Below are 23,299 nucleotides of genomic sequence, written 5' to 3' on the forward strand. Positions count from 1 at the left end.
ACAACCCTTTCGACCTTACATCGCCAACATGGAGAAAGTTATGGATCCGGAGAAATCGCTAGACCCCTTCGCTGGGGAGGAGGCTGGTGGAGTGCAGTATAGGAGTATGAAGTGGTGGTAAGTTCTCATTTTCAGAGATCGCTGTCCCAATGCAAAAAAACTAATGATATTCATTTATAAGGCAATGCGCAGTTTGTACATACTACCCAGTCCTTTTGACTAGCAATGCAGTGGGAAAGCTAACCAAATCATAGTGATGATTGCCCAGTCTGTCTCATTGGGTGTTCTTTCTTTGCCCTCTTCAATGGCAGTCTTGGGTCTGGTCCCGTACGTCCAATGAGTCACTTCTCGAACTAGCATACGATGAACCCGTACTAATTTAAGCAGCGGCTGTATTATCATTGTTGGAATTGGAGCCATGACGACTTACACCGGATATGTCGTCGGTCAATTCAAACTGCGATACCCTCAAGTCCACAACATGGCTGATGCGTCAGAGATTTTGTTCGGCCCTTGGGGCCGCGAGATCTTCGGAGTCGCCCAGATTCTTTGCTTCATTTTCCTTATGGGTGCTCACATCTTGACATTCTCCATCATGATGAACACTCTTTCCAACCACGGTGCCTGCACTATCATCTTTTGTGTGGTGGGAGCCATTCTCTGCTTCGTCCTGACGCTCTCGAGGCGCTTGGAGGAAGTGTCTTGGCTTGGAATCATCTGTATGAAGATCACGTTCTGTTTCTATATGTACTGAATCCTGCTGACATATCTTAGCTTCGGCCTCGATCTTCACGGCCGTCATGATCACCATGATCGCGATTGGCATTGAAGCACCTGATCCTCGAGCCTATGCCATTACACACCCAAGCCTTATGAACGGATTCCAGGCAACTCTGAATATCGTTCTGGCCTATTCGGGTCATATGTCCTTCTTCAGCTTCCAGTCGGAGCTGGCTAACCCGGCTGATTATCCGAAAGCTCTGATTGCTTTCCAAGCCACCGATACTTCGCTATATCTTGTCACTGCCCTAGTCATCTACCGATATGGCGGGCCAAACGTAGCGAGCCCCGCTTTGCTCAGCACCAGCGCGCTCGTCTCTAAGATTGCTTTTGGTATATCCATCGGAACAATTGTTATTGCTGGAGTCGTCATTTGCCATGTAGGTGCAAAGTGCATCTACGTGAGATTGTTCCGTGGCACCCACACTATGAGCGAAAGATCCTTCCGTTCCTATGGAAGCTGGGTTCTCATCACTTTCCTCATGTGGGTCGTTGCATGGTTGATCGCCGAGGCAATCCCTGTTTTCAACGACCTTCTCAACATGATTGCGGCTGCATTCTGCAGCTGGTTCTCGTTTGGCCTAGAGGGCCTTTTCTGGTTGAAGATGAATCGTGGGCAGTACACTGCGAATTACAAAAAAATGGCCTTGACTGCGTTGAATATCTTCCTTGTTGTCGTGTGTTGCTTGATTGTAAGTTTCTTTCCGACTCGTTTAGAGTTACATTTACTAATCGTGAAACAGTGTGGAATGGGTCTTTGGGCTACAGGAACAAGCATTCGAATCAATGCCAAGTCTGCAGGTCGTCCGTTCTCCTGCGCCTCTAACGCCTAAATTATTATTATGGTTAGGTCCCTACGGAGGCGCCTCATGAGATCCATGTCTTTCTATCATAGCCCTTACCTGTACAGTCACTAGCCGAGAGGCATTGTTCATAGAAATGGAACTGAATGCGATTGAATGATTCAATCCGAATATCTAAACCCTACTTCGTTGAACACCATGAGGGAATTAAGGAGACTTGCGTCGTGAAAAGGCCTGAAGTCCTATAGCACTGCAAAGGCAGAGACATAGCTCACAGAGCTATCTGACACATCTTCTATATCGGAACTCCGCTCGTATCTCAAAAAATGGAATCGGCCTTGGTTGCCTGCGGACTGATTGGCAGTGGCCACTTCAAGGGCTGCCATGATCACGCCAATGGGGTGGCGGCCACAGACAGTGTTTCCTGTGCGATCAATGGTGTCAAGGAAAGCATGGGATGATCCGGTGGTGATGGCAGCCATGGTAGCAATATCGAATGCTGAGATGCTTTCATGGATAGTGGGTTCTTTGCTTGGGATACGATCTCGACGCTGTAAAGAGTGTCCGGCGGAAACTGAGTCAATATTTCCCAACACATCATCGGCATTCATGCCCGGCTGTGGCAGACCGTCACTGGATAGAGGCAATTGAGGTCCAGGTGTCGGGGCCTGGGGAACATAATATGTGTATCGGAAGCGGAGGCCCCAGTGGCAGAAATCTGAGCTTATGACAAAAGCATTAGAGGGGTCAGCCAAGTATGGAGCTAATAGTGTGCCGAATGCTTTCTCGGTCTCAGCAGAGGTACTTCCGACCATGATTGGGACCAGCGGAGGGTACTGCGCGGTTGGAGTAGTGGGAAGCTGCCGTTGAAGAAGACGGTGGATGTAAGGCAGATGCATCTCAATGCTGTGCTCTTCTTCATCGACAGACTGGGTCATGGTCGTGAATTTAATACTGGTTCCATTTGACTTCCTTGCGGGGGTCGCCAGGAGATTCGCGATGAGCTCCGTATCTAGAGGGAGAGGGTCATCGGAGAGCGGGGTATAGTATGAGGTGACCTGCGGAAGGGCCAGCGTTGACAGCGGATAGTGATGCGATGGGCCTAGGACGAAGATCCTCTTCCTGTGAAAGAATGGTATGAGATACACCGTACCATCCAGACAATTAAGATAAGCTCACGCTTTAGATAGATCAAGTGCCTTGTATGCGTAGGCTGCGCAGGGCCCCGAGTACGAAAACCCCGCATGTCTGTTTGGTCAGTATGATGATTGCCAGCAGTAATAATTTGACCTCGCAAGGAATAAGACATACGGGGCTATCACTATTCGCGCTCCTGGTACAGGAAGGGGACCTGCGTGGTCCATTGTATCAGGCACCTGGCCTAACCAGCCGTCCAACTGCCCGGCCAAGGTATTGGCGTTGTTCGAGTACCATGATCCCGCGTGCGAAGCTTCTCTGGATGGCATAGTGATGTCTTGAGCGGTGTTGATGTATGGATGAAGAAAGTCGCCGTAGCTGTAGTTGGGGAAAACAACTGGAGAGCTTCGGTAGGAGGAGAGGCGGGGGAAGAGCAGCGTCACTGGTGGAGCAGGTGCAGTGCGGGATACCGAACACCACTACGAACTAGTAGTAGCTACTAGTACGGCATGCCGAGTGTCTAAGCTGGTTAGAAACATAAGATTTTTTAATTTTTATGTGGAAATCGCAATTTATTGGAATACGAGCTTGAAGGGCCCGGGAGAGCAAAGTGTGGTCACAGACTGATGATCTAGCTACACTGCTGGGCTGATGATGCCGCAGGGTTGTGGTAGGCTGCACAACAACAGTCATACGATTTCCTGTCCCTTGTGTCAGATCCAAGATATCACGGAGTACAGACTATGAACATTGAACACCAATGACCATCACTTTAAGCCTCAGCAATCATTTCCTCCAGAGCATACTAGTAGCATCGTGTCGCGCGTACTTGTTCAATGTTACCTCTTCCGGTCTAGCGTGTCCCTAGCAACGCGACGCGGCCAATCGCATTTCCCCGGTTCATCCCCAGCCTTCTTCGCCCAGTGCAACCCAGGAACTCGACTGGACTTCCTCCCAGAGAGAGTGCAGGAGACACCTTGATCAAGTCCTATAATCTTTTCTTTACACCTACATTGTTATAATGTCGCTCAAGCGGAAAGCCTCTTTCTCGGCAATGCTGTCTAGCCCATTCGTCCCCGCGTCCAGTGACTGGGAGATGACCGACAGCTCCAAACACCTCCACAGTCGGACCAGAAAGCGCTTTCGTGATGGCCGTCCCAATGAGGAGGCAGTATATGGTGTGTTCATCGCTTTTTATCCTTCTTAACCGCACCCCAAGACTGTCAGGCGAGCAACCAACCAAGCTCGGCTAGTCACTAGTCACAAACGCGAACATGAGAGCTAACAAGCAGCAGCGAAAACCCTCCGCTGGATATTTTCGGCCCAGAAACAGCAAGATGAAACTTTAGTTGATGCATGCGACGAAATCATGGACTCCGAGCCTACCGAAACGATTGATCCGCGACAGCAATCGCTACTTCGATTCTTCCAGCCGCGCACTCAATCGGGTCCCTCCTTCAAACCATCCCGCGAAGCATTAGCTCCCCGAGCCAACGAGACTGCCATGGGCAACGATGATGCTTTGCGACGCGAGGCCTTCGAACGGATAAACTCGGTGGGCAGCGCCAGTGGGAGCGAGTCCACGAGTCCTGGGTTCAACCAGATGGATGTCGACATGGATATGGATACCGATGAAAGCTGCGAGATCTCAACCCCTGGTACCAATATGGGTGTGACGGGTTGGATGTAATGTTCAGATATACGGATGACCAGAGCTTCCTCAACTGAGCGCGGGCCGCTTTCTGAGTTGATACTGCTCTATGGTCATTTCATTTGTCGGCGTCGTTTCTTTCTAAGGAGTTAGAGGGGCTCTCTTCAGAATCTCTTCAAGAGAGGGGGCCTGTGATTTACAATATGGGACCTTGGGTGATGGTCCCGGAGTTTTCTTTTTCGTGCCAGGGCCTGGCACAGCATAATCATGTGGACATACTATCTATTATCAATTATATCTGAATCACACATTACTTTCACAAGGAAGAAGGCTCACCATGTCAAAGAAAGCTCGGTGGAAAGGGGCAGCAATAATAGACACTTGCGACCTAGGTACTTGGGCAGTACTAAACTTCTCCATGTGTACGATTGGTACCTAGTATATTATTTACATCCGAGGAGACAATCACCACTGGCATTCACATCTAAGCACTGACAAACGACTCTGCGAACTTCTCGTCACGAGCTGCTTCACATCTCTCGAAATACATCCGCATTCCTGCAAGATAGTACATCTGCTCGACGGGTTTTCCGGGTATGTTAGCACCCTGGTACCAGGACTTGGCCTTAGGGAACAGCGTCATGTTGGCAATTGCCTGTACCTCTGCCCGCCATTCCTGCGCAGCCTTAAGTTGAGGGTCAATGTAACGAATGCCAGTCTTCTCCATTTTCTCAATCATACTTCGGATCCAGTCGGTCTGGAATTGGATGAAAACAGGCCCGTTGGTGAATGGGGTTGGAGACTGGATAGAGTAAGGCAGGAACATGTTTGGGAACCCTGGGACAGTCATTCCGTGGAGACTGATAATTCCATCTTTCCAACGAGTCCCCAGGTCAACACCATCTAGATCGTGAATACCTGTCCTGGACAAGCTTCCCGTACTTGCGTCAAAGCCCGTAGCCACAGCAATAGCATCTACTTCGTAAATCTTCCCATCATCGGTCATGATCCCCTTGGGAGTAAACTCGACAATTGGGTGCTCCTTGGTGTTCACAATGTGGACGTTCGGCTTATTGAACTGTTCGTAATAATCCTGTTCCAATGATGGGCGTTTCGTACCCCATGGGTGTGGGGCCTCTAATGGTGCCAATAATTCAGCCTTCACCGGATCATGGACTCTTTCGCGAACTCTCTTCGCCCAGATATCATAAGCGAACTTGTTGGCGTCTTCGTTGATGGTGATGTCGGCAAGACTGGCACTCCAAAACTTGAAGCCACCTTCATCATACATTTGATTCACGTGTTTCGCGGCGTCGTCCAAGTTCTCCCAGTCTGCCAGTGCCTTTGTCGTGCTGTGAAAGTGCATACCACCCGTTGTGCTCGTGGCGTGGGCGATCAGGTCACTGGTATCTTTCTGCATCTGCTTTTGACTAGCCGGATCTAGAGTCTTATTGTTCATGGGCAAAGCATAGTTAGGCGTGCGTTGGAAAACGAATGTTTCAGCGGCTTCTTTGGCCCACTCCTGCGTGACTTGTACACCAGTTGCGCCAGTGCCGATAATAGCGACTCGCTTGCCTCGTACGTCGACCCCATTACGGGGCCAGTGAGCAGTGTGGTTGATGCTACCCTGATAAGATTCATATCCCTTCCAGGTCGGTAGATAATTCTGCGAGGCAAAGCCCACGGCAGGAAGGAAGTACTTGGCGACGAAAGTTTTGCCGTCCTCTGTCTTGACAGTCCAGCGAGCAGTAGTGGTATCAAACCGGGCGGAGTTTACACGTGAGTTGAAAAAAGTGTCTTTTCCCACGGACAACGCTTTGTCGACATGTTGGAAGTAAGCCTGGAGCTCTTTTTGCCCCGGGTACGCTTCAGACCAGCTCCAATCCTTCCAAGTCTCCTCGATATTGAAGGAGTAGATAGGCGAAGGAACATCCACTCTGGCGCCAGGGTACACGTTGGCGTGCCAGGTCCCGCCCACATCCGACCCCGCTTCAACAATTTTCACATTGAGGTGCAGTTGGTCGCGGAGTCGATGTAGAAGGTAGATGCCCGAGAACCCCGCTCCGACGATCAGCGCATCTGTCTCCAAGATTGTCATAATGGTGGATATACAAATATGCAGATAAAATATAGAGGGGATGGTAGTTTCAATTTATGTCAGGGATGAGGGTGACTTGGAATTTTGGCATCATACGTTGGTGCTGATATGTAGTATTTTCTGGTGGATATGTAAGCCCTACTCCGCACCGGTATATCGACACCACAATCCAACCTCGGCCTTGGGATAAGACCACATACGAGTATTCGACTGATCTCGAAATTCCTGCTCCACAGCTTACTCAGATACCCACCCATTTCACTCAAAATGGCGGGCGATACCGATGTCCTCGTATGTACAGGGAGTAGAAGTTGTGAGTCGAAAGATAATTCCACCTGATGCAATCCTGCGGAACCCATTTTGATACGCCCATGCGCTGATGGCGGGGGAGGGGCTTCTCAAGGGCTAGCGGCCGCTGATCTTGTTATCTGCCCCTCGGAGGATATCTCTTTAGGCTACTTCGAAAGTCAAGACTTCCATAATAGAACGGCAAGAATATTGTATCATTCGAATTGAAGTGTATTGCTCCCTTTTACTATGGAGTTGAAAATGTGGCATTGAAAATGGTGTCATCTAGCGATCTTAAAAGAGATATCCTTCTCTTCAGCCGAAAGGAAAAGTCTGAGGCATACTTAGCTTCCACATTGGAGACCTTGAGTATAAAAAAGTGAAATATATGAGATTTTAAGATTCATATTCAGCTATGCAGATAGCTTGTATTGACGTCGTTTGTTCTCTCTGGCTTGAGGAAGAGCCTTTTTTCCATTGCCGTCTACACTGGCATTGCGTAGTTCAAGTTGAGCATACCAAAGATAAGTAACTAGTTTGTACCTCTGATTTGGCTTCCGTAGAAGTAAGATATACTTCTTCGAAGTGAGAATGTTTTTGTGCAGATGTTCCTGCTTTATGGCTGCTCTGCCCCAGATCCACATTTGACGCCTGAGGCCACAATACTGCCTGCCTGACGCTTTGTAACCGCCGCGCACCTTCTCTCAAAGCTCCCACCGACAATTTGCGGGAAACTCGAAGACAAGAGTCTCTGGGATAAGAGATTTACGCTACACCCCAATATCAAACATCACACAATCAATTTCATACCACAAGCCTCCCGCAGTCATCGGAAAAGCGACGCAACTCCGACCTTGACTACCCGACATTGACTACCCCTCCGACGACAATACCCTGTCGATTACCCACAACAACATCGAGGCTGCACCATGGAGACCGGACACGCTGTGCAATATCTGGAAGGACTTCTTGGTCGCTCTTTGCGTGTACACACCACAGACAGTCGTATGTTTGTTGGCATCTTCAAATGCACTGATGCGGTAAGCAGCTTTCGCCAACCACACCCACCCTTCTCTCTGTGTGGTTGCCTCATATACCTCCCCATTTCCTGCATTCCATGCTGACAGAATAAATGCATCAGGAACGAAACCTCATCCTGGCCAACTCACTTGAGTACCGCTTCCCCACCCCCTCTGCCGTTGAAGCGGCTGCGAAGGAGCACGAATCCTGGGACAACGCCTCCGAAGCCTCAAAGGCCACCGTCAAAGTCAATATGACCAGCCGTCTTATCGGCCTGATTGTGATCCCGGGCAGACATATTACAAAGGTTGAGCTGGAGTAAAGGCCCGACCCGAAACATGGTGCACGTTCTGCATTTTTATAAGGTGGCGTCTTACTGTTTACTCCCCAGTGAGAATTTACCTCTGGCCGACAATGGATACGACTGCCTCGGTGAGATCACGCCTTGGGATATTGCCCTCCCAAGAAAGATCCCAGCTTCTCGGTAAACCTGGGTTCTGCACTACATGCCCAGAGATACTATCCTTGCTTTTCCGCCATACGTGGGGCTGCCAAGAATGAATTCCTAGCGGACCTATGCTCGTCCCCTCACAATCAACGTGGCAGGGAGAACACCGCATCTGCATCGCGGCATCAGGCGGGCTTGGCCAGCAGGTCCGCTGCGAACGATCGACCAGTTGGGAAATTCTTTGTGTCAGCTCTAGATGGCCTCGCGAAGGTCCTGCACTGTGGGAGGAGGGGATGCAAAGGGCGGTGTCTCCGCCACATGGAGATTGATGTCTTGGCGGTATAGCATGTAGCGGCTTTCGTGCAGAACCAAGACTATCTGCGGCTCCTATTCACTCAATCCGCAGCTCGGGGCTGGATCTGTACCGTTGAATGTAGGCTGGCGGGCACACGGGAGAAGAAAGAAAGAATCAAAAAGAAAAACAAGAAAAACCAACGGACCACTGGGGACGACTTAGGGCCTGTAACCGATCTTGTTGACCTTGTTTTAGTGTGTGAGGCGGGGTTGACGAGATGGTGGCGTCAGGATGGTGAACGGGATGCTTCCCAGCAGGTCAGCCTTTCCCAAGGGCCTCCCCCGCGGCTTGTGATAGGAACGCAGGTGGGGTCTAAGTTCCAACCCACGGGCTATGTTACTGGCTGGGTCATCAAAGGAAAAGTTTACGATAGGCATTAGCGTGCAGCAATTATTCGCACCGACTGTTCCAGCTCGTCGGACCAAATTAAAATCTGGAATAGAATGTGTCGGTTTTGTTCGCTTTTGTTCGCTTTTGTTCGCTTATCGGTGGGGGGTCACTCTCCAGATTGGATACTAGTTCGCAATGCTAGACTTGCCTCTATGGTAGGCCCGGTTTGTAAGTGGCAGCCTGGGGGGGAGAGTGGAGTGGCGCATATGCTGCCCTGCTCGTTTCTCTCCGCCACCGACACCTACAGCTACTCTAGATGGACAGTAAACATGATTATGGAAAGTAAAATAAAAATACAAAATGTCATACCGGTCGTAAATGTCATTGACTATATCAAGACATCAATGGAAACTATAAATATCAATATCAACTGGGTCCAGACCCCCTTCTAGGCAACACCTCGGCCCGCAGATGATCCGGCTGACCTAATCTGGCCAGAAGCGGGCGACGCAGCTTCCGCCGCCGAAAAGCACTCCAAGTACCTTCTCACGTACTAGCGGTGGCGGAGTACTTTCCTCGTTTACATCCCCCCCTCTATCTCTATTGCTCTTCCTCTTCTCTCCTCCTGCTAACCACAATATACTTCTCGGTGAGTTCGACTATATCTCCTTTGCTGTTAGGATTCTCGCGGCCTCAAAATACCTCAAGAGACAGCCCTGTCTTATCATGACGCATTCCTCTTCCCGCCCCGTCCACACCCCAAATCCACCATAACCAAACTTCCCAATTCCTCCCTTGCCTTGCCCACCTCCACATACCATTTGAACTTCGTGGAGTTCAGCCCTGTCGTCGCCCTTTCTTCCTGCCCTCGTGCTGTGTATGGGCAAGACTAATCCCGCGTGCAGAAGGAGCTTTTTTCCGTGCTGAAGCTTCAGCCCTCCCACCCCCTCCCCCGGCCCTCTCAGCTTTCTTCGCCAGCTCCTTTTTTTCGACCACCCCTTTCCCGCGTAGTCGCTTTCGTCAGCGCCCCATTTTCTCTCGCTTCCAGTCTGGCCCTCGTCAGTCCATACGTTGTCCGGCTGTCCTCCTGTCGTTCCCTTCGTTGCCCGACTCTACCTGAGAAATCGACGAAGATATCACTAGTTTGTCGAAACGGCTGCAAGGACCACTTTGGACTCTGTGCGCAGGGGTTCTGCAAGCCTAATATACTGTGCTTGGGTCGCAACCTCAGGAGTTAAGAGCCAAGACATTCCGACATCCAGGGGGCATTTTCTCGGCGTAGCGGTTTGAACGTCCGCTTCGTGCGCTTTCCCCCAGATCGAGCTTGGCAGATATCCCAGCCTTGCAGTGATGGGTCAGTCGCATTCCAAGGGAAACGCCGCGGGCGACCCGTTGCAGTCGTACCCGTCCTTTTCGAAATCCGACACGAAAGAATCAATCCGTTCCTTCCGTGGATCCATTCGCTCCAAAATCCGGAGCTCCGACAGCCCTCGGGGATCGACTACCGCCCTCTCTCAGACCGACAGCCAAGGTGACCGCTCCGATGCCGGTTCAATCAGGTCCGCTAAATCGTCCGGTAGTCGCCCCGGCTCCAACGCCGGCCTTTCCTCACCAGGCTCGGAAGGCCCTTCGCGAACAGGCTCTCCCGAACCCCCACCATCGCCATCGCTGTCAACCAGCCTGCAGCGTGGTCATAAAGATGTGAATGCAATGCAACAGAGTGGCGAGGTCGACCATGTTTCGGAAGGTCCTCCTCAGGGCGGTCCGCCCTCAGGCCCTGGAGGTGTGGCTGGCGAATCCATCTTGATTAAGAAGCCGAACCAGGTAAATCCGATATTGGATTTCATCCTCAATGCGCCACTTGAGACATCCGGATCCCCCGGCATGGGTATGGGCGCTCTGAAGTCCATTGATCTCGACGATATGATTTCGCGGCTCCTGGACGCAGGCTACTCCACCAAGGTCACAAAGACCGTTTGCTTGAAGAACGCTGAGATCACTGCTATCTGTTCGGCAGCCCGGGAGACTTTTCTATCTCAACCTGCGCTGTTGGAATTGGCTGCCCCTGTCAAGATCGTTGGTGATGTTCATGGTCAATATACCGATCTGATTCGTCTTTTCGAGATGTGTGGATTTCCACCTCAATCCAATTACCTCTTCTTGGGCGATTATGTCGACCGTGGAAAGCAGAGTCTTGAAACTATTCTGCTTTTGCTGTGCTATAAGCTGAAATACCCCGAGAATTTCTTTTTGCTTCGCGGCAACCATGAGTGTGCTAATGTTACCCGAGTTTATGGGTTCTATGATGAATGTAAGCGACGCTGCAATATCAAGGTTTGGAAGGGTTTCATTGATACATTCAACTGCCTTCCTATTGCATCCATCGTCGCAGGAAAGATTTTCTGTGTTCATGGCGGTCTTTCACCAAGTCTCTCGCACATGGATGATATTCGAGGAATCGCACGGCCCACCGATGTACCCGATTATGGGTTGCTAAACGATCTTCTTTGGAGTGATCCTGCAGATATGGAGGAGGACTGGGAGCCCAACGAGCGCGGTGTGAGCTATTGCTTTGGAAAGAAAGTCATTATGAACTTTTTGCAACGCCATGACTTTGATCTTGTGTGCCGTGCACACATGGTAGTAGAGGACGGGTATGAATTCTATCAGGACCGGGTCCTCGTGACTGTGTTCTCAGCACCCAATGTAAGTGTCCTACCTACCCCGCTTGGGCATCTGTTTGCTTTTTTGTGACGTGGGGGTGAATACTGACATGCTTTTCTCTCTCTTTAGTATTGCGGCGAGTTCGACAACTGGGGTGCAATTATGTCGGTCTCGGGTGAGCTCCTCTGTAGTTTCGAGCTATTGAAGCCCTTGGATTCGACCGCATTGAAGAATCACATCAAGAAGGGTCGCAACAAGCGAAACAGCTTGTTGAGCAGTCCGGTATGTCTTTTCACCCCCTTGCGTGTGTTCCTCTTACCTCGTGCCAAGCGATCGCCCCCAATCGCTGTGCGACGATGCCGAGACACCCCTCGCCATGCGATCTGTTCCTCAAGTACTAACCAGCGTTGCACAGCCTGCAATCCCATCCGCCCAAAGTTTCTAAGGTTACTTGCTACCTTTAGTTCGATTCGCCCTATTGCCATTACCTGCGAGACATTTCATCTTCCAGTACAATGACCACAGATACCAACAGAAACTTACCACAATTTGCCCTCTACCAGCCACGTGCAGGCCATTTCTCTCTTCATTAGAGCATGGTTGAAGGTTGAGCCATCTGTCAAGGCGCGTCTGTGTTGCCTCCACGGCCACGATTTATCTTCGAATACTTCATTGGAGCCAGTGGTACAGAAACTCCGTTCGATCCGTTCCGTGCTTGGGAGCCTTGGGTTTCTCATTTGCATGTGGATTCCATGCGAGCCAGAGAGACAGCGCAGGAAGCTGCCTAAATGGAATATCTAAAGGACCCGGTGTAGTTTCTGGTACCCGAAATCTACTCCTTCCGGGGTCCGTACGACATGTTCCTCCAGCCCCCGCTGGTTGGGCACGCCCTAGGCTGCGCCACTGGGCACTTTCTCCACTCTGGTTGATTATTTCTTCTGTATCCATGTATTTACTCTCTTCTCATTAGTCGGTGTTTGGAGCTCTCTTTTACCGAGTCCGTTACAACAGCCATGATTCTAATTTGCACTCTGTCTCCCTTCTTCTATCCCTGTGTCTTCCCTCTTAACGCTGCCCATTTTCAAATTACCTGTAGTCCTCATTGTGAATGCGTTCATATTTTGGAATATTCTATATACAATATAAACAGTAAAAAACCCTTCATCTCTGCCCAAGCATTCCATGATTCGCCTCCCAGAACAACCGACACCCCGTATGCCCCCAATGATCCGTCCACCACTCCCCAAAACTATCCTGCACATCCTCCTCATCAACCCTAAGAACTCTCTCATCCCTCTTAAGCGCACAAAGCGCACAAGCATGCGCAGCCTTCAACGCCCCCTGCCCCGACTTCGCAGTAATAACTTTTAAAGCCGCCGGCCCGGCCACAGTGGGAATGGGCCGAAGGCCAGCGCTCTGGACCACAGCGTTGAAGAGCGCCGCACGCTCACGCCAAAGAGCCAGGACATCAACGGCATCTTGCTCTTCCTTGACGTCTTCGTGTTTATTTACAGCATTTAGTTTCATGCCGCTTGATTTGCCGGCGCGGGCGGGTCCGATGCGCATGCTTTGGCTTAAGATTGTATCGCGTTTCCAGCGGAGGTGGCGGCCGGCTATGATGCGGGCTGCTGTTGAGGTTATTGTGTGAATTTTGGAAGCGCTGGTGCTTTGTGCGGTGGTAGGGGGTTGGCGGGCTGTTTTACTGCTGGTTGTTGCGACTTCTTTTTGGAGGTTGTTCATTAGTTCGACGAGGAGTTCTAGGAGGACGGATGGTGGGGGGGATGTTGGTTGGTCGGACGGTTGAAGATGGGGCGGTGTTTCCTGACGTGAAACTTGCTGGGGGTGGGCTTGTCGGTGTTGATTTTTGTCTTGTGGGTGCTGGTGCTGGTGCTGGCGCTGGGGTCGACAATGGCCCGTCATTGAAGTCACCCCAGTCATCAAAGGCCTTGTCGTCCCAACCTGGTTGTTGAGGCGCGGGCCTTGTTGTAGTTGCTTTCTTCTTCAAGGGGGATTTTGACTTCGGCTTTGCTTTTGGGACTGATTCAGGGGTCGCTTTAGAAGCTGGGGCTGGAGCACTTTGTTTCGTGGAAGGTGCATCCGTGAATTCCCCCCCAGTCCCCAAATGAGTCGTCTTCCCATGTTGGATTGGAGTCTGGCAAATGATTGACGGTTTCTATAGGCGGCTTGCTTTCAAAGCTTCTAGGAGACTTATTTGCAGATGAGGTCACGTCTTCGATTGACAGTGAGTCAAGCAAGTCAAACGTGTCTGTCACTTGCTGGACTTTTGGTGGTGGTTTGGAGACTTTGGTTTCTGGAGCGACGGGCGTTGAATACTGTGACTGATATGACCGCGCATTGCTGACATCTGGTCCCTCAAAATCACCCCAGTCGTCTTCCGTGTCACTTGCAGGGATTTCTTCTGTAGCATCAAACAATACATCGCTATTATTTTGCCGAGGCAGATTGAATGCTGGCAAGCTTGGCACTTGTTGTTGGACGGCTGGTGCCTGAGTGACGTATTGGCCAGAGGCTGAGCTTGAACTGAATTGTTGATTCACGCCCGACTGAGAATTCGTGGGTCCAGCGAAAAATAAATCATCAGATTGATCAAAATCGTCAATCAATGGGTTTGCTTGTGGCTGTGGTTGCTTGGTCGTCTGTGGTCTGCCTAAAGTGCTTTGAGTCGGGGCGGGACCCTGCCCAAACTCTGCAAATAAGTCTGCGGACATTATATCCGAGTGCTGCGTGACATTAAGGGATATGTGGAGATGTAGTATAGGACCGGGAGGCCGACCAGATACCAACTTGGAGTTTTGTCGGCTTCGGGGTTCAAGGTAGGGTTTGGAGTGGAAGTTGGAGGTGCGCACGATAAGAAGTGCGGATTACATTATCGCCCTTCCCCTCACCCGCATCTTCCCTCCGCCATTTCCCAGCCACAAAAACACATGAAATGAGAACCATTGAGGAGACCAGGTACTTACTCCAATATACAGGGACCACTTGCATGACTGACCCCCTGTAGAAAGAGATGGGCGATACTGTTCAATAGCGACGCTCCCTCCGATTTTCGAGCTGCGCTCCGAGCGGAGCAGGGAGGGAAGCTGTGCAACGATGGGCTGAGGTCGATCTGCTGGAAGGTCCGTGGCAAAAGAACGACTGCAGCTTTTATTTCAAGCACTCACTCCGCCTGCAGGTGTTTTTACTCCTAGAGGGTCTCGATCGCGAACAATGGTCCAAGAAATTAGACGAGTCGCGTGACGCATACAGCGCACTCCGCGCCCACTTTTTGAAATATATTGAACACCCAGACGATCTAGAGTCAAGTGCTGATCCGCTGGCGGACGATGAAGAGGTATGTTTGGCTCGGCCTGTGGTGAATGAAGAGGCCCTCCAACGCCACCCGAGTCATCCTTGATAACCAAGCTCTCTAACCATCGCGCATCTATAGTCTCCTTGGCAAACACTTCGCCAGGATGAGAAACTTCGAGTGGAGATTTTACAAGACGTTGACCGATGCTTGCAAGAAAATTACTTTTTTCAAGAGCCAGCAACCAAGTCAAAACTGACTGATGTTCTATTTATTTACTCGAAACTCAATCCTGATGTGGGCTACCGGCAAGGCATGCATGAGCTCCTAGCTCCGATTCTTTGGGTGATCGACCGAGATGCTATCACCCCGCCTTCAGAAAGTTCTGCAAGCACTGCTGGAGCTGACGATGACAGTTTAATGTTGGGCCTTCTTGATGAGCAGTTCATTGAGCATGACTCGTTCACGCTGTTTCTCTGTGTAATGCAGACGGCTCGTACATACTATGAGCATGGCGAGACCCGGTCTTCCGACGGTCAAGTGGATGTCATTCCAATTGTCAGCAGGTGTGATTATCTTCACAAAGAAGCTCTGGGAACTATAGACCATGAGTTAGCAGATCATCTACAAGCGATAGAAGTGCTACCTCAAATTTTCTTAACGTGAGTTAATGGTGTGATTGGCCTGAAAGAAGACTTAGCTGATTGAGGCTGAAGCCGTTGGATGCGTTTACTCTTTGGACGTGAATTCCCATTTGACGATGTGCTGATGATGTGGGATGTTTTGTTCGCCAATGGCCTAAGATCTGATCTTGTGGACTTTACCTGCATTGCAATGCTGCTTCGAATTCGCTGGGATCGTGAGTATCTGAAGGATAATTGTTTGATTACAATGGAATATTAATATCATGTAGTGCTCAACGCAGATTACACAGGTGCATTGTCATTGTTACTGCGCTACCCCTCTCCGGAACCACACGAACCTCGGACTTTCATTTATGATGCACTGTATCTTGAGCAGAATCCCACTGCGGAACGAGGCAGTTTCATTATTTCGAAATATTCAGGCAAAGAGCCAGAGTCGTCGAAGCGCCACAGTCAATCCCGTCTACGGCCTGCGCGACGAGCACATCTGTGGGATGATTTTACAACTAGAAGTGGTGGTAAATCTTCTACACAATCACCAACCAGAAACAGCCCAAAGAGCCTCGAGTCGCTGTTTCAAGACGTATCTCAGGGGATCCAACGACGCACTGAGTCTTGGGGTGTGGCCAAAGCTGTCCGAGGGGCTGTCACCGAAGCCAGAAAGAACATGCAGACAATGAACTATGAGCCGGGGCTGCGGGCACACAGCACAGACCGACAACCGACCGCTACGATGTCGCCGAGAATCCCTAAGATACCAACAGCCACTGAGCTAGGCCTGAAAGCACACATCGGCCGCCTGGAAGAGAGAAATCAAGAATTGGCGAATGCTTTGGGCGACGCATTAAAGGACCTTTATTTACAGCTAGCCACCGTCAAGGATCTTGATTCAAATGCACATGGTGCCCTGAAACAGACCTTGAACAGGGCAGTGTCGGTACAAAGCTGTCTTCAAGACCCTTCGCTCCCATTGCCAATCTTGACTCCAGATTTGACACCAGTCGAGGAAGCCGATGAGAAGAATGAAGCAGAACGATCACCTATTCCACCGCCCAAGGACCCCAAACCCACAGAGAGTGAAACAGATGCGACCGCTAGCGACCAGCAAAATACAGTTAACGACCATGTGGACAATCTCCAGTCTAACGCCAAGGACGATCCCCCAGAACCAGGGAACGGCGCAGGAGAAACGAATGCTGGCGGCCCGCCCGAAGCAAGGCGGGAGGCACAGCGGCTGAATCTGCGACCCTCCCTGTCCGATGCAGGGTTCTCGTGGATGCTAGAAGGCAGCCGAAACCTCTCCGGTTTCGTGAGCTCGGCATCGGTGCCCCCGGAACAGACTCGACATCAGGAGTCACCCCGAACGAAAGGCAGTCCCTTGTTCGGAAACAACGGGGAGGAGAAGCCAGGCTCCGATGCCGAACACGACGAATTGGCCTTGCGTAGTCTCCGAGGTCCGCTCTAAACGGCAGGGATAAGGGGGATGTATCCTGGTCGAAGTCGCATATGCGAGCAGAGCGGTATGAAGGACCCCATGGCTGTGATACGCCAGATAAGTTGAAAATCTGAGCTAGCCCTCGAACAGTCTTGCGGGTTTGCCGTCGGTGTATAGAGTCAGGTGTTGGTCGAGTGTTGGCTTTTTCAGTATCATAACTATTTTTGGATTTAATTGTCCAGTTGGCGCAAGTGGGGGTTTTCCATTTTAGCCATGCACAATATTACCTATACTGCTGAGATTTCTGATATTTACCAGCGATGGAGATGGTTGACTGTTCATCGTGATGGCCATGATTCCCGGAGTACTGTAACTATGCCTCCCGGTCATAGGACGGGCCAAGCTACCCCGGATTAATGATCTGATAACATGGCATGTTTCAACAAAGAACTAGACTGTCTTCGCCAAGGGTGTTGTGCATCAGGAACCGCCACCTCCGTTTCTCGCAGCACGGTCAAGTTCGTAAACTGGATTTCGCCGGGCTGTCATTGGGCCCTAGTGCGAGATAGCGGTGGGGCCTCGGATCTGTCGGGCAAGAAAAGAACCACTTTTGTAATTGGAACGGCAAAAAGAGGAAGCGGAAGTAATCTGTACAGAGTATGTTTACATGATGCAGAGTGGAGAAGGAAAGGGCTGTGCGTTGGGTGCTCATAGCGTTGTATACTCGTAGTGTGTACGAGGACAGGTTTGGATCATCCATACTTGGCAATACGAGTACGTGGTATCTTGGGGGCCATTCTTCTCGAGCTATTCAATATATGCCCAAGTGGAAAAAAAGGCTTCATAGTAAAGGTGACTGCCGTGTCGATCGGTAGATCTCTATGAGAGGTAAAATCCTGACCCTCTCTCTCTTTCTTCCCCTCCTCCCCTTTCAATCCTCTATATAATTTTTCCTTACACGGTGGAGAGGCCATCTCGCTCATTACATCACCCCCGCCCCTTTCCCTTTTTCTCTTTCTCCCCACCGAAGACCCCCCCCCCCCACCGCTGTATTCTTCGCATCCTTTCTTCTCTCTTCGTCTTCTTCTTCTCCTTCTCCCTTGAGAGAGAGAAAGAGAAAAGAAGAAAAGAGCCCCAGCTCATCGCGCTCTCCTCTCGTCTGCGACGCCACATATGCTGGGCGCGTTTCGAGGCAGCTGCCCTCTCATCGACCCGCCCCGCTGACTCGAGCGAATGACCGTTCCCTTCCCTTCCCTTCCCATGTCGCATTCGACTCGTCGCTCCTCTTGAGCCTCGTCTACCCTTGCCCCCCCTGGGTTGGGATCTTTCCGAGTCTAAGAGAATGGGGGCGGCATACAACCCCGATGGTAAGTCATGCGCTGCCTTTTTCTGGCGGTTTCACATGCCATCCGAAGGAGAGAGGGGGGAAGTCGAGTACGAGGTATCGTCGCGAGGAACAGTTGCCGTGTACCCCACAGGGAAGCAAACAAGCAACTCAAAAAGCTCGGAGGGAACAAGACACTTGGGTGGATGATTTCCTCACGGGTTTTCTGAACCGTCAAAAAAAAAGAATCAAATGTCAGAGAAGAGACCAATACAGAGTTTGCATGCTTCGGGACGCATCTGACCCGCGGAGATCGACCTTCCTCCCCCCTTCCCGCATCACTTGAGAACATCACATTTGCTGGAACTCTCTCGTGGCATGGAATTTGCGACCTGCATCGTGATGAAGTAATAGCCGGCGCAGCATGCTGATCTTCTTTATCTAGGCGAACCGAGTCCTCTGTCGTCGCCGTTGGGTCCGCTGTCCGAATCTCCCGAGTCGGAGTCGGAGTCGGGTATTCACAAACTTTCATTGTACACAGACCAACCGATGAGAAGCTCGGTGGATAGTCTCTCGTCGGGATATGACCCTCTTTCAAGGTTCGTTCTTGTTTCCCCCCTTCCTTCTACCCCTCCATGCGGGATGTTAAGAGACTGACGTATTCACCGCATCTTCAGTAGATCTCCGCTGTTCGAGAATGAGCATGGACTCGGCCCAACCGGTCTGGATCGTATACGGCACCAGCCTTCACGGGTACTGACGCTTCCAAACCTGTCAACTTCGTCGTTGGCTCCGATGACTACCTCGCGTACCTCCCCATCTCCCCGCTCGAGATCTTCATCCCGTGCGCATACTGGCCGTATGTCCATGAGCCAGGCCTTTGGAGATCTCGAAGATCTCCACCGATTCCCCTTGGAATCGTTACACTCTTTTTCCTTCGCACAACAATCAGAAGAGCTTCTCCACAGCAGACAAAACATTCTTAAGAGGTCGATTGATTTCATGCGCGACCGCATGGGATGGGCCGCCAACCACCCAGGACTCGCCAATGCCCAGGCAAACGCCAGCGGTGATTCGGACTTGCAGAGTATGATGGACCTTTTGACCCGGGCCAACGTTTTAGAGGAAGAGCGAGCCAATGCGCGAGCTCCCCTTACAGGCCCTGCGGATGTCAATGGTGACAACATTTTCGAGAAAGCCTTTTCAGACCATGGTTCTCCCCCAGCAACTAGAGATGCGTTCCAGGATATGCCACTTCCCCCTGGGTCACAGGCGACATCTAGCAATTCGCAAATTCTCAGCCCCATCCCAAGCGACCGCATCCCGCAATCCAGGAAGGACTTGATATCGGCTCCGACATCCCGGCGCGTAAGCTTAAAACGTACATACACGGATCTCAACTCTGCGTCGCTCAAAAGCAAGCTGATGGAAACTCTAGCGCAACCATATTCGTCCGTGGATCCCTTCGCTTCTCTTGGTTCATCATCCGCTGGATTGGGATTCCCCATGCCGGCCTTGCATACCCATAGCAGCAAATGGACTCCCGTTTCCCAGGCCGTTTTCCGGACTGAAGCCCAGGCGCCATGGACTATCATTGCAGCTAATGATCTCTCATGCCTTGTATTTGGAGTCACACAGTCCGAGGTCCGTCGACTGAGTATCCTAGAGGTTGTACAGACAGAGCACAGGCAGTGGCTCGAAGCCAAGCTTAAAGACCCTAGTACTGATGCTGCAGCCCGCACGCCACTCCAAGCGGAAAGGCCCAACATCCGAGCGGTCAATCCAAAGTATCGGGGTCTGGGGAACGGAGTGACGGCGCAATTACTTAGTAAACCCTCCTCACGCGAAAAATCTCGGAGAGCACAGACCGATGATGGATATGGTTCAAGCAAGAGGAACCCTCGCAATCCCAACCACCCAGCAAATAAATCGCGCGGCGTTTTGTTATGTGGCGACGTTGTTCCGATCCAGAAGCGCAACGGCACTAAAGGCTCCGCTAGTGTTTGGGTCATGGAGAAGCGGGGTGGCCTGATCTGGGTGCTTGAGGAGATTACAGAGAACATTGCGTCTGTCCGCTGTGATGAATCTTGGAATGTTGTTGACGCCAAAGGAGACGTTGACAAGATTTGGGGCTCGCATGTAGTCCGATCGGGTCAGTCGATAACTGAGCTTCTGCCTCGTCTGCCATCGGAGTCCCTCAATACCTCGCTCGAAAAGGGGCTTGCCAAAATCGCGGGGTTGAAGCACTTCGCTGCGCTTACATCGGCCGGCGTCTGCATTCCCGTGACAGTGGCCCGAGCAGAAGAGAACCGTATTTTGCAAGTATCGAGTTTCCCGCATGTCGCAGGAATGATGGTGCTATCTTCCTCCACATTGAATGTGATCAGCTCGAACTCGGTATTTTCATCGGCTCTTTTTGGCCAGGAACGCCCCGAAGGACACCATATCACAGAACTTGTGCCAGGATTTGACGAGTTTCTGGATGTTTTAACGGAAGAAGATAATGTGCCATTGGTCGACGGCATCGTGATTCCTGAACATAGCTTCCGTCGGGCACGAACCCTGTCCATTTTGCGCGACGGAAAGGCGAACGCCGCATCTGTCTTCACAGAGCCCAGTGGCTTGCTGGCAAAGCACCGGGACGGCTCCACGATTGTGGTTGACATACAATTGCGAGTGGTCAATAGCGGTACTTTCTTCTCCAAGGAACAAGTAGAGAGAATTGAAGAGCGCTCAAGCGACTCGGAGGACAGCGATGATACAGTGGCAGTCACCGAGCTGGTATATGCCCTGTGGATCACATACTCGCGACAACTACACGCCGCGGGCGCCGCAGCCAACCTCTCATCATCTTCGCTGCCGAGCTCAAAGCCAAGCTCCCCAACGACCAAACCTTCCACAGATGATTCGGCAACGACTTCCACCGAGAAGACAAACTCCGCCACTGTCAATACCGCGGTGGAAGTTCAGGCCCCGAGCTCAACTCTCAGTCAACAGCTCAGTGAAGCAGCATCACAGCCTCTCACGGACCGCCCAGTTCAACCTGTACCCGAAGTCAACTCCAATGCCAAGAAGGAAATTCCGCAGAAACGCACCATCGATGACTATGTTATCATCGAGGAAATGGGACAAGGTGCCTATGGACAGGTGAAATTAGCCCGTCTGAAGAAACAACCCAACAAGAAGATGGTGTTGAAATATGTCACGAAAAAGCGGATCTTGGTGGATACCTGGACAAGGGATCGCCGACTCGGAACCGTGCCCCTTGAGATCCACGTTCTGGACTTTCTTCGTCGGGATGGTTATAAGCATCCAAACATCGTGGAGATGGATGGCTTCTTTGAGGATGATGTCAACTATTACATTGAGATGGTCCCGCATGGGCTTCCGGGGATGGACCTTTTTGATTATATCGAACTCAAGGCCAACATGGACGAATCGGAATGTCGAAACATATTCAAGCAGGTGGTAGACGCTATCCACCATTTACATACCAAGGCATTGGTGGTCCATCGCGACATCAAGGATGAGAACGTGGTTCTTGATGGCGAGGGACGGATCAAATTGATCGACTTTGGCAGCGCAGCTTATATCAAGAACGGCCCCTTTGACGTCTTTGTGGGCACGATCGACTATGCCGCTCCGGAGGTGTTGCAGGGAAAGTCATACCGAGGCAAGGAACAAGACATATGGGCCCTGGGCATCCTGCTGTACACAATTGTGTATAAGGAAAACCCGTTCTATAATGTTGATGAAATTCTCGACCACCCACTTCGCATCCCTTTCCTCCCCTTTTCGGAAGAGTGTATCGATCTGATCCGCAAGATGCTCGACCGCGACGTCGACAACCGACTGACCATCACGGAAATTGTCGATCACCCTTGGATGACCGCGACTTGAAACCGAATCTTACTCTTGCTCTTGCTTTTGCTTGTGCTCCTGCATGCTCTCACGCCAATGTCATGACCAGCCAATAAATTTAAAAAACACACACGATACCCCACGACGTTTTGCTTGACCCATTGAATATCATGAATATCATGGACGAAGGAGAGAGGGGGAGGAGTGACTATTATCTCTTTTTTTTCCATTTTCTCTTTTTTTTTTTAGGGGGTGTTTATTTCTGTGTATCTCAGATGGGGTTGGAAATGGGGGCATTGCACAAAAAAAACTAACTGTCTCTAATGCATTTTGTCATGGCAGTGTGTGTTTGTGTCGCATTTTGCTTTTGGACAACACCCTACTCGCACAACACTACATTTTTATTTATACATTTTTTTTTGGCTTTCCCACAATCATGTCTGTACTTAGATCACACACATCAACAATCTAGATGCATTCTCACCATGTGGCAGTGGATTCAACAGATTTAGTCTAGGTATAGCGTGTGTGGGGGGAATAGGCGACAGGCTCCTTGGCAAAATCGGTCTAGTTTAATCTAAGAGTCTGGAGATAATCGGGAGTAGTTTAGCGCGGTCAACTGTAAGTCGATGGCTACCCTTGTCCTGTCGCTACGTCTCACTTCACTCTTTGGTTGTATCTGACGGTGGTAGCCGTCTACTCGTATGTCTCGGCTAGTTTGGGTCTCTTGGTTTTTGCACCAGAGACCATTCGAATTGACCTTTGGATTCGCCTTCGCCTTCGCCTCCACCTCCACCGAGATAAGTGGAATGATACTCTCTTGTCCCACGGATCGCGCCATGTCCCCCGCACCACAAGAAAACGCCCCTCTCCCTTCCCCCCCCCCCGCTTGGGCGATAGCGACGTGGGTGCCCTCAGGAACGGGAAACTGAATGTCCACTAGACTAAACTATGTCGTTGGAAAAGGTAAAAGGAGGAGGCTGACCCAGATTGAGGAGACCAGTCAAGGCGTCGTCAGCCGATGGGGTCGTGTGCCACCCTGTCACCCTGCCACCTAGTGCTGTGGTGCTGTGTGTGCTGGGTGTGCTGCAGGTAAGTGCGTTATTTTATTCTAGAATGGTGCCTCGAGGGTGGGTTGGTCTAGGCGGGGCAAA

At 50.9% G+C, this 23,299-nt stretch overlaps 9 protein-coding genes across 9 annotated transcripts; 6 read left to right on the forward strand and 3 right to left on the reverse strand.

Annotated features, from left to right (window-relative positions):
* Positions 1 to 28: 28 nt before the first annotated feature.
* On the forward strand, positions 29 to 1,613 carry N7481_003935 (uncharacterized protein; the record flags this gene model as incomplete). Its single annotated transcript, XM_057263154.1, has 5 exons — positions 29 to 117; positions 232 to 327; positions 388 to 719; positions 775 to 1,472; positions 1,524 to 1,613. 5 exons carry the CDS (start codon positions 29 to 31, stop codon positions 1,611 to 1,613), a joined length of 1,305 nt encoding a protein of 434 aa, XP_057124815.1.
* A 212-nt stretch (positions 1,614 to 1,825) lies between these two features.
* N7481_003936 (protein MEMO1) lies at positions 1,826 to 3,049 on the reverse strand (the record flags this gene model as incomplete). Its single annotated transcript, XM_057263155.1, has 3 exons — positions 1,826 to 2,705; positions 2,763 to 2,831; positions 2,895 to 3,049. 3 exons carry the CDS (start codon positions 3,047 to 3,049, stop codon positions 1,826 to 1,828), a joined length of 1,104 nt encoding a protein of 367 aa, XP_057124816.1.
* Positions 3,050 to 3,741: 692 nt separating this feature from the next.
* On the forward strand, positions 3,742 to 4,410 carry N7481_003937 (uncharacterized protein; the record flags this gene model as incomplete). Its single annotated transcript, XM_057263156.1, has 2 exons — positions 3,742 to 3,898; positions 4,016 to 4,410. 2 exons carry the CDS (start codon positions 3,742 to 3,744, stop codon positions 4,408 to 4,410), a joined length of 552 nt encoding a protein of 183 aa, XP_057124817.1.
* Positions 4,411 to 4,855: 445 nt separating this feature from the next.
* Positions 4,856 to 6,469, reverse strand: N7481_003938 (flavin-containing monooxygenase; the record flags this gene model as incomplete). Its single annotated transcript, XM_057263157.1, has 1 exon — positions 4,856 to 6,469. The coding sequence occupies one exon, from the start codon at positions 6,467 to 6,469 to the stop codon at positions 4,856 to 4,858; it is 1,614 nt and encodes a 537-aa protein (XP_057124818.1).
* Positions 6,470 to 7,686: 1,217 nt separating this feature from the next.
* On the forward strand, positions 7,687 to 8,099 carry N7481_003939 (LSM domain-containing protein; the record flags this gene model as incomplete). Its single annotated transcript, XM_057263158.1, has 2 exons — positions 7,687 to 7,797; positions 7,899 to 8,099. 2 exons carry the CDS (start codon positions 7,687 to 7,689, stop codon positions 8,097 to 8,099), a joined length of 312 nt encoding a protein of 103 aa, XP_057124819.1.
* A 2,161-nt stretch (positions 8,100 to 10,260) lies between these two features.
* Positions 10,261 to 12,019, forward strand: phzA (putative serine/threonine protein phosphatase; the record flags this gene model as incomplete). Its single annotated transcript, XM_057263159.1, has 3 exons — positions 10,261 to 11,616; positions 11,704 to 11,856; positions 11,990 to 12,019. 3 exons carry the CDS (start codon positions 10,261 to 10,263, stop codon positions 12,017 to 12,019), a joined length of 1,539 nt encoding a protein of 512 aa, XP_057124820.1.
* A 716-nt stretch (positions 12,020 to 12,735) lies between these two features.
* On the reverse strand, positions 12,736 to 14,303 carry N7481_003941 (uncharacterized protein; the record flags this gene model as incomplete). The annotated part of the gene is given in 3 exon segments (XM_057263160.1): positions 12,736 to 13,331; positions 13,342 to 13,726; positions 13,743 to 14,303. The coding sequence occupies 3 exon segments, from the start codon at positions 14,301 to 14,303 to the stop codon at positions 12,736 to 12,738; spliced, it is 1,542 nt and encodes a 513-aa protein (XP_057124821.1).
* Positions 14,304 to 14,524: 221 nt separating this feature from the next.
* Positions 14,525 to 16,990, forward strand: N7481_003942 (GTPase-activating protein GYP6; the record flags this gene model as incomplete). The annotated part of the gene is made up of 6 exons (XM_057263161.1): positions 14,525 to 14,547; positions 14,597 to 14,711; positions 14,768 to 14,926; positions 15,023 to 15,543; positions 15,598 to 15,740; positions 15,795 to 16,990. 6 exons carry the CDS (start codon positions 14,525 to 14,527, stop codon positions 16,988 to 16,990), a joined length of 2,157 nt encoding a protein of 718 aa, XP_057124822.1.
* A 1,312-nt stretch (positions 16,991 to 18,302) lies between these two features.
* On the forward strand, positions 18,303 to 22,184 carry N7481_003943 (serine/threonine-protein kinase; the record flags this gene model as incomplete). The annotated part of the gene is made up of 3 exons (XM_057263162.1): positions 18,303 to 18,327; positions 18,730 to 18,883; positions 18,962 to 22,184. The coding sequence occupies 3 exons, from the start codon at positions 18,303 to 18,305 to the stop codon at positions 22,182 to 22,184; spliced, it is 3,402 nt and encodes a 1,133-aa protein (XP_057124823.1).
* Positions 22,185 to 23,299: the final 1,115 nt, after the last annotated feature.

This window comes from Penicillium waksmanii, assembly GCF_028829765.1.
Source record: "Penicillium waksmanii strain IBT 27052 chromosome Unknown utg000004l:1.0-5674109.0:1.0-5678898.0, whole genome shotgun sequence".
Taxonomy (NCBI): domain Eukaryota; kingdom Fungi; phylum Ascomycota; class Eurotiomycetes; order Eurotiales; family Aspergillaceae; genus Penicillium; species Penicillium waksmanii.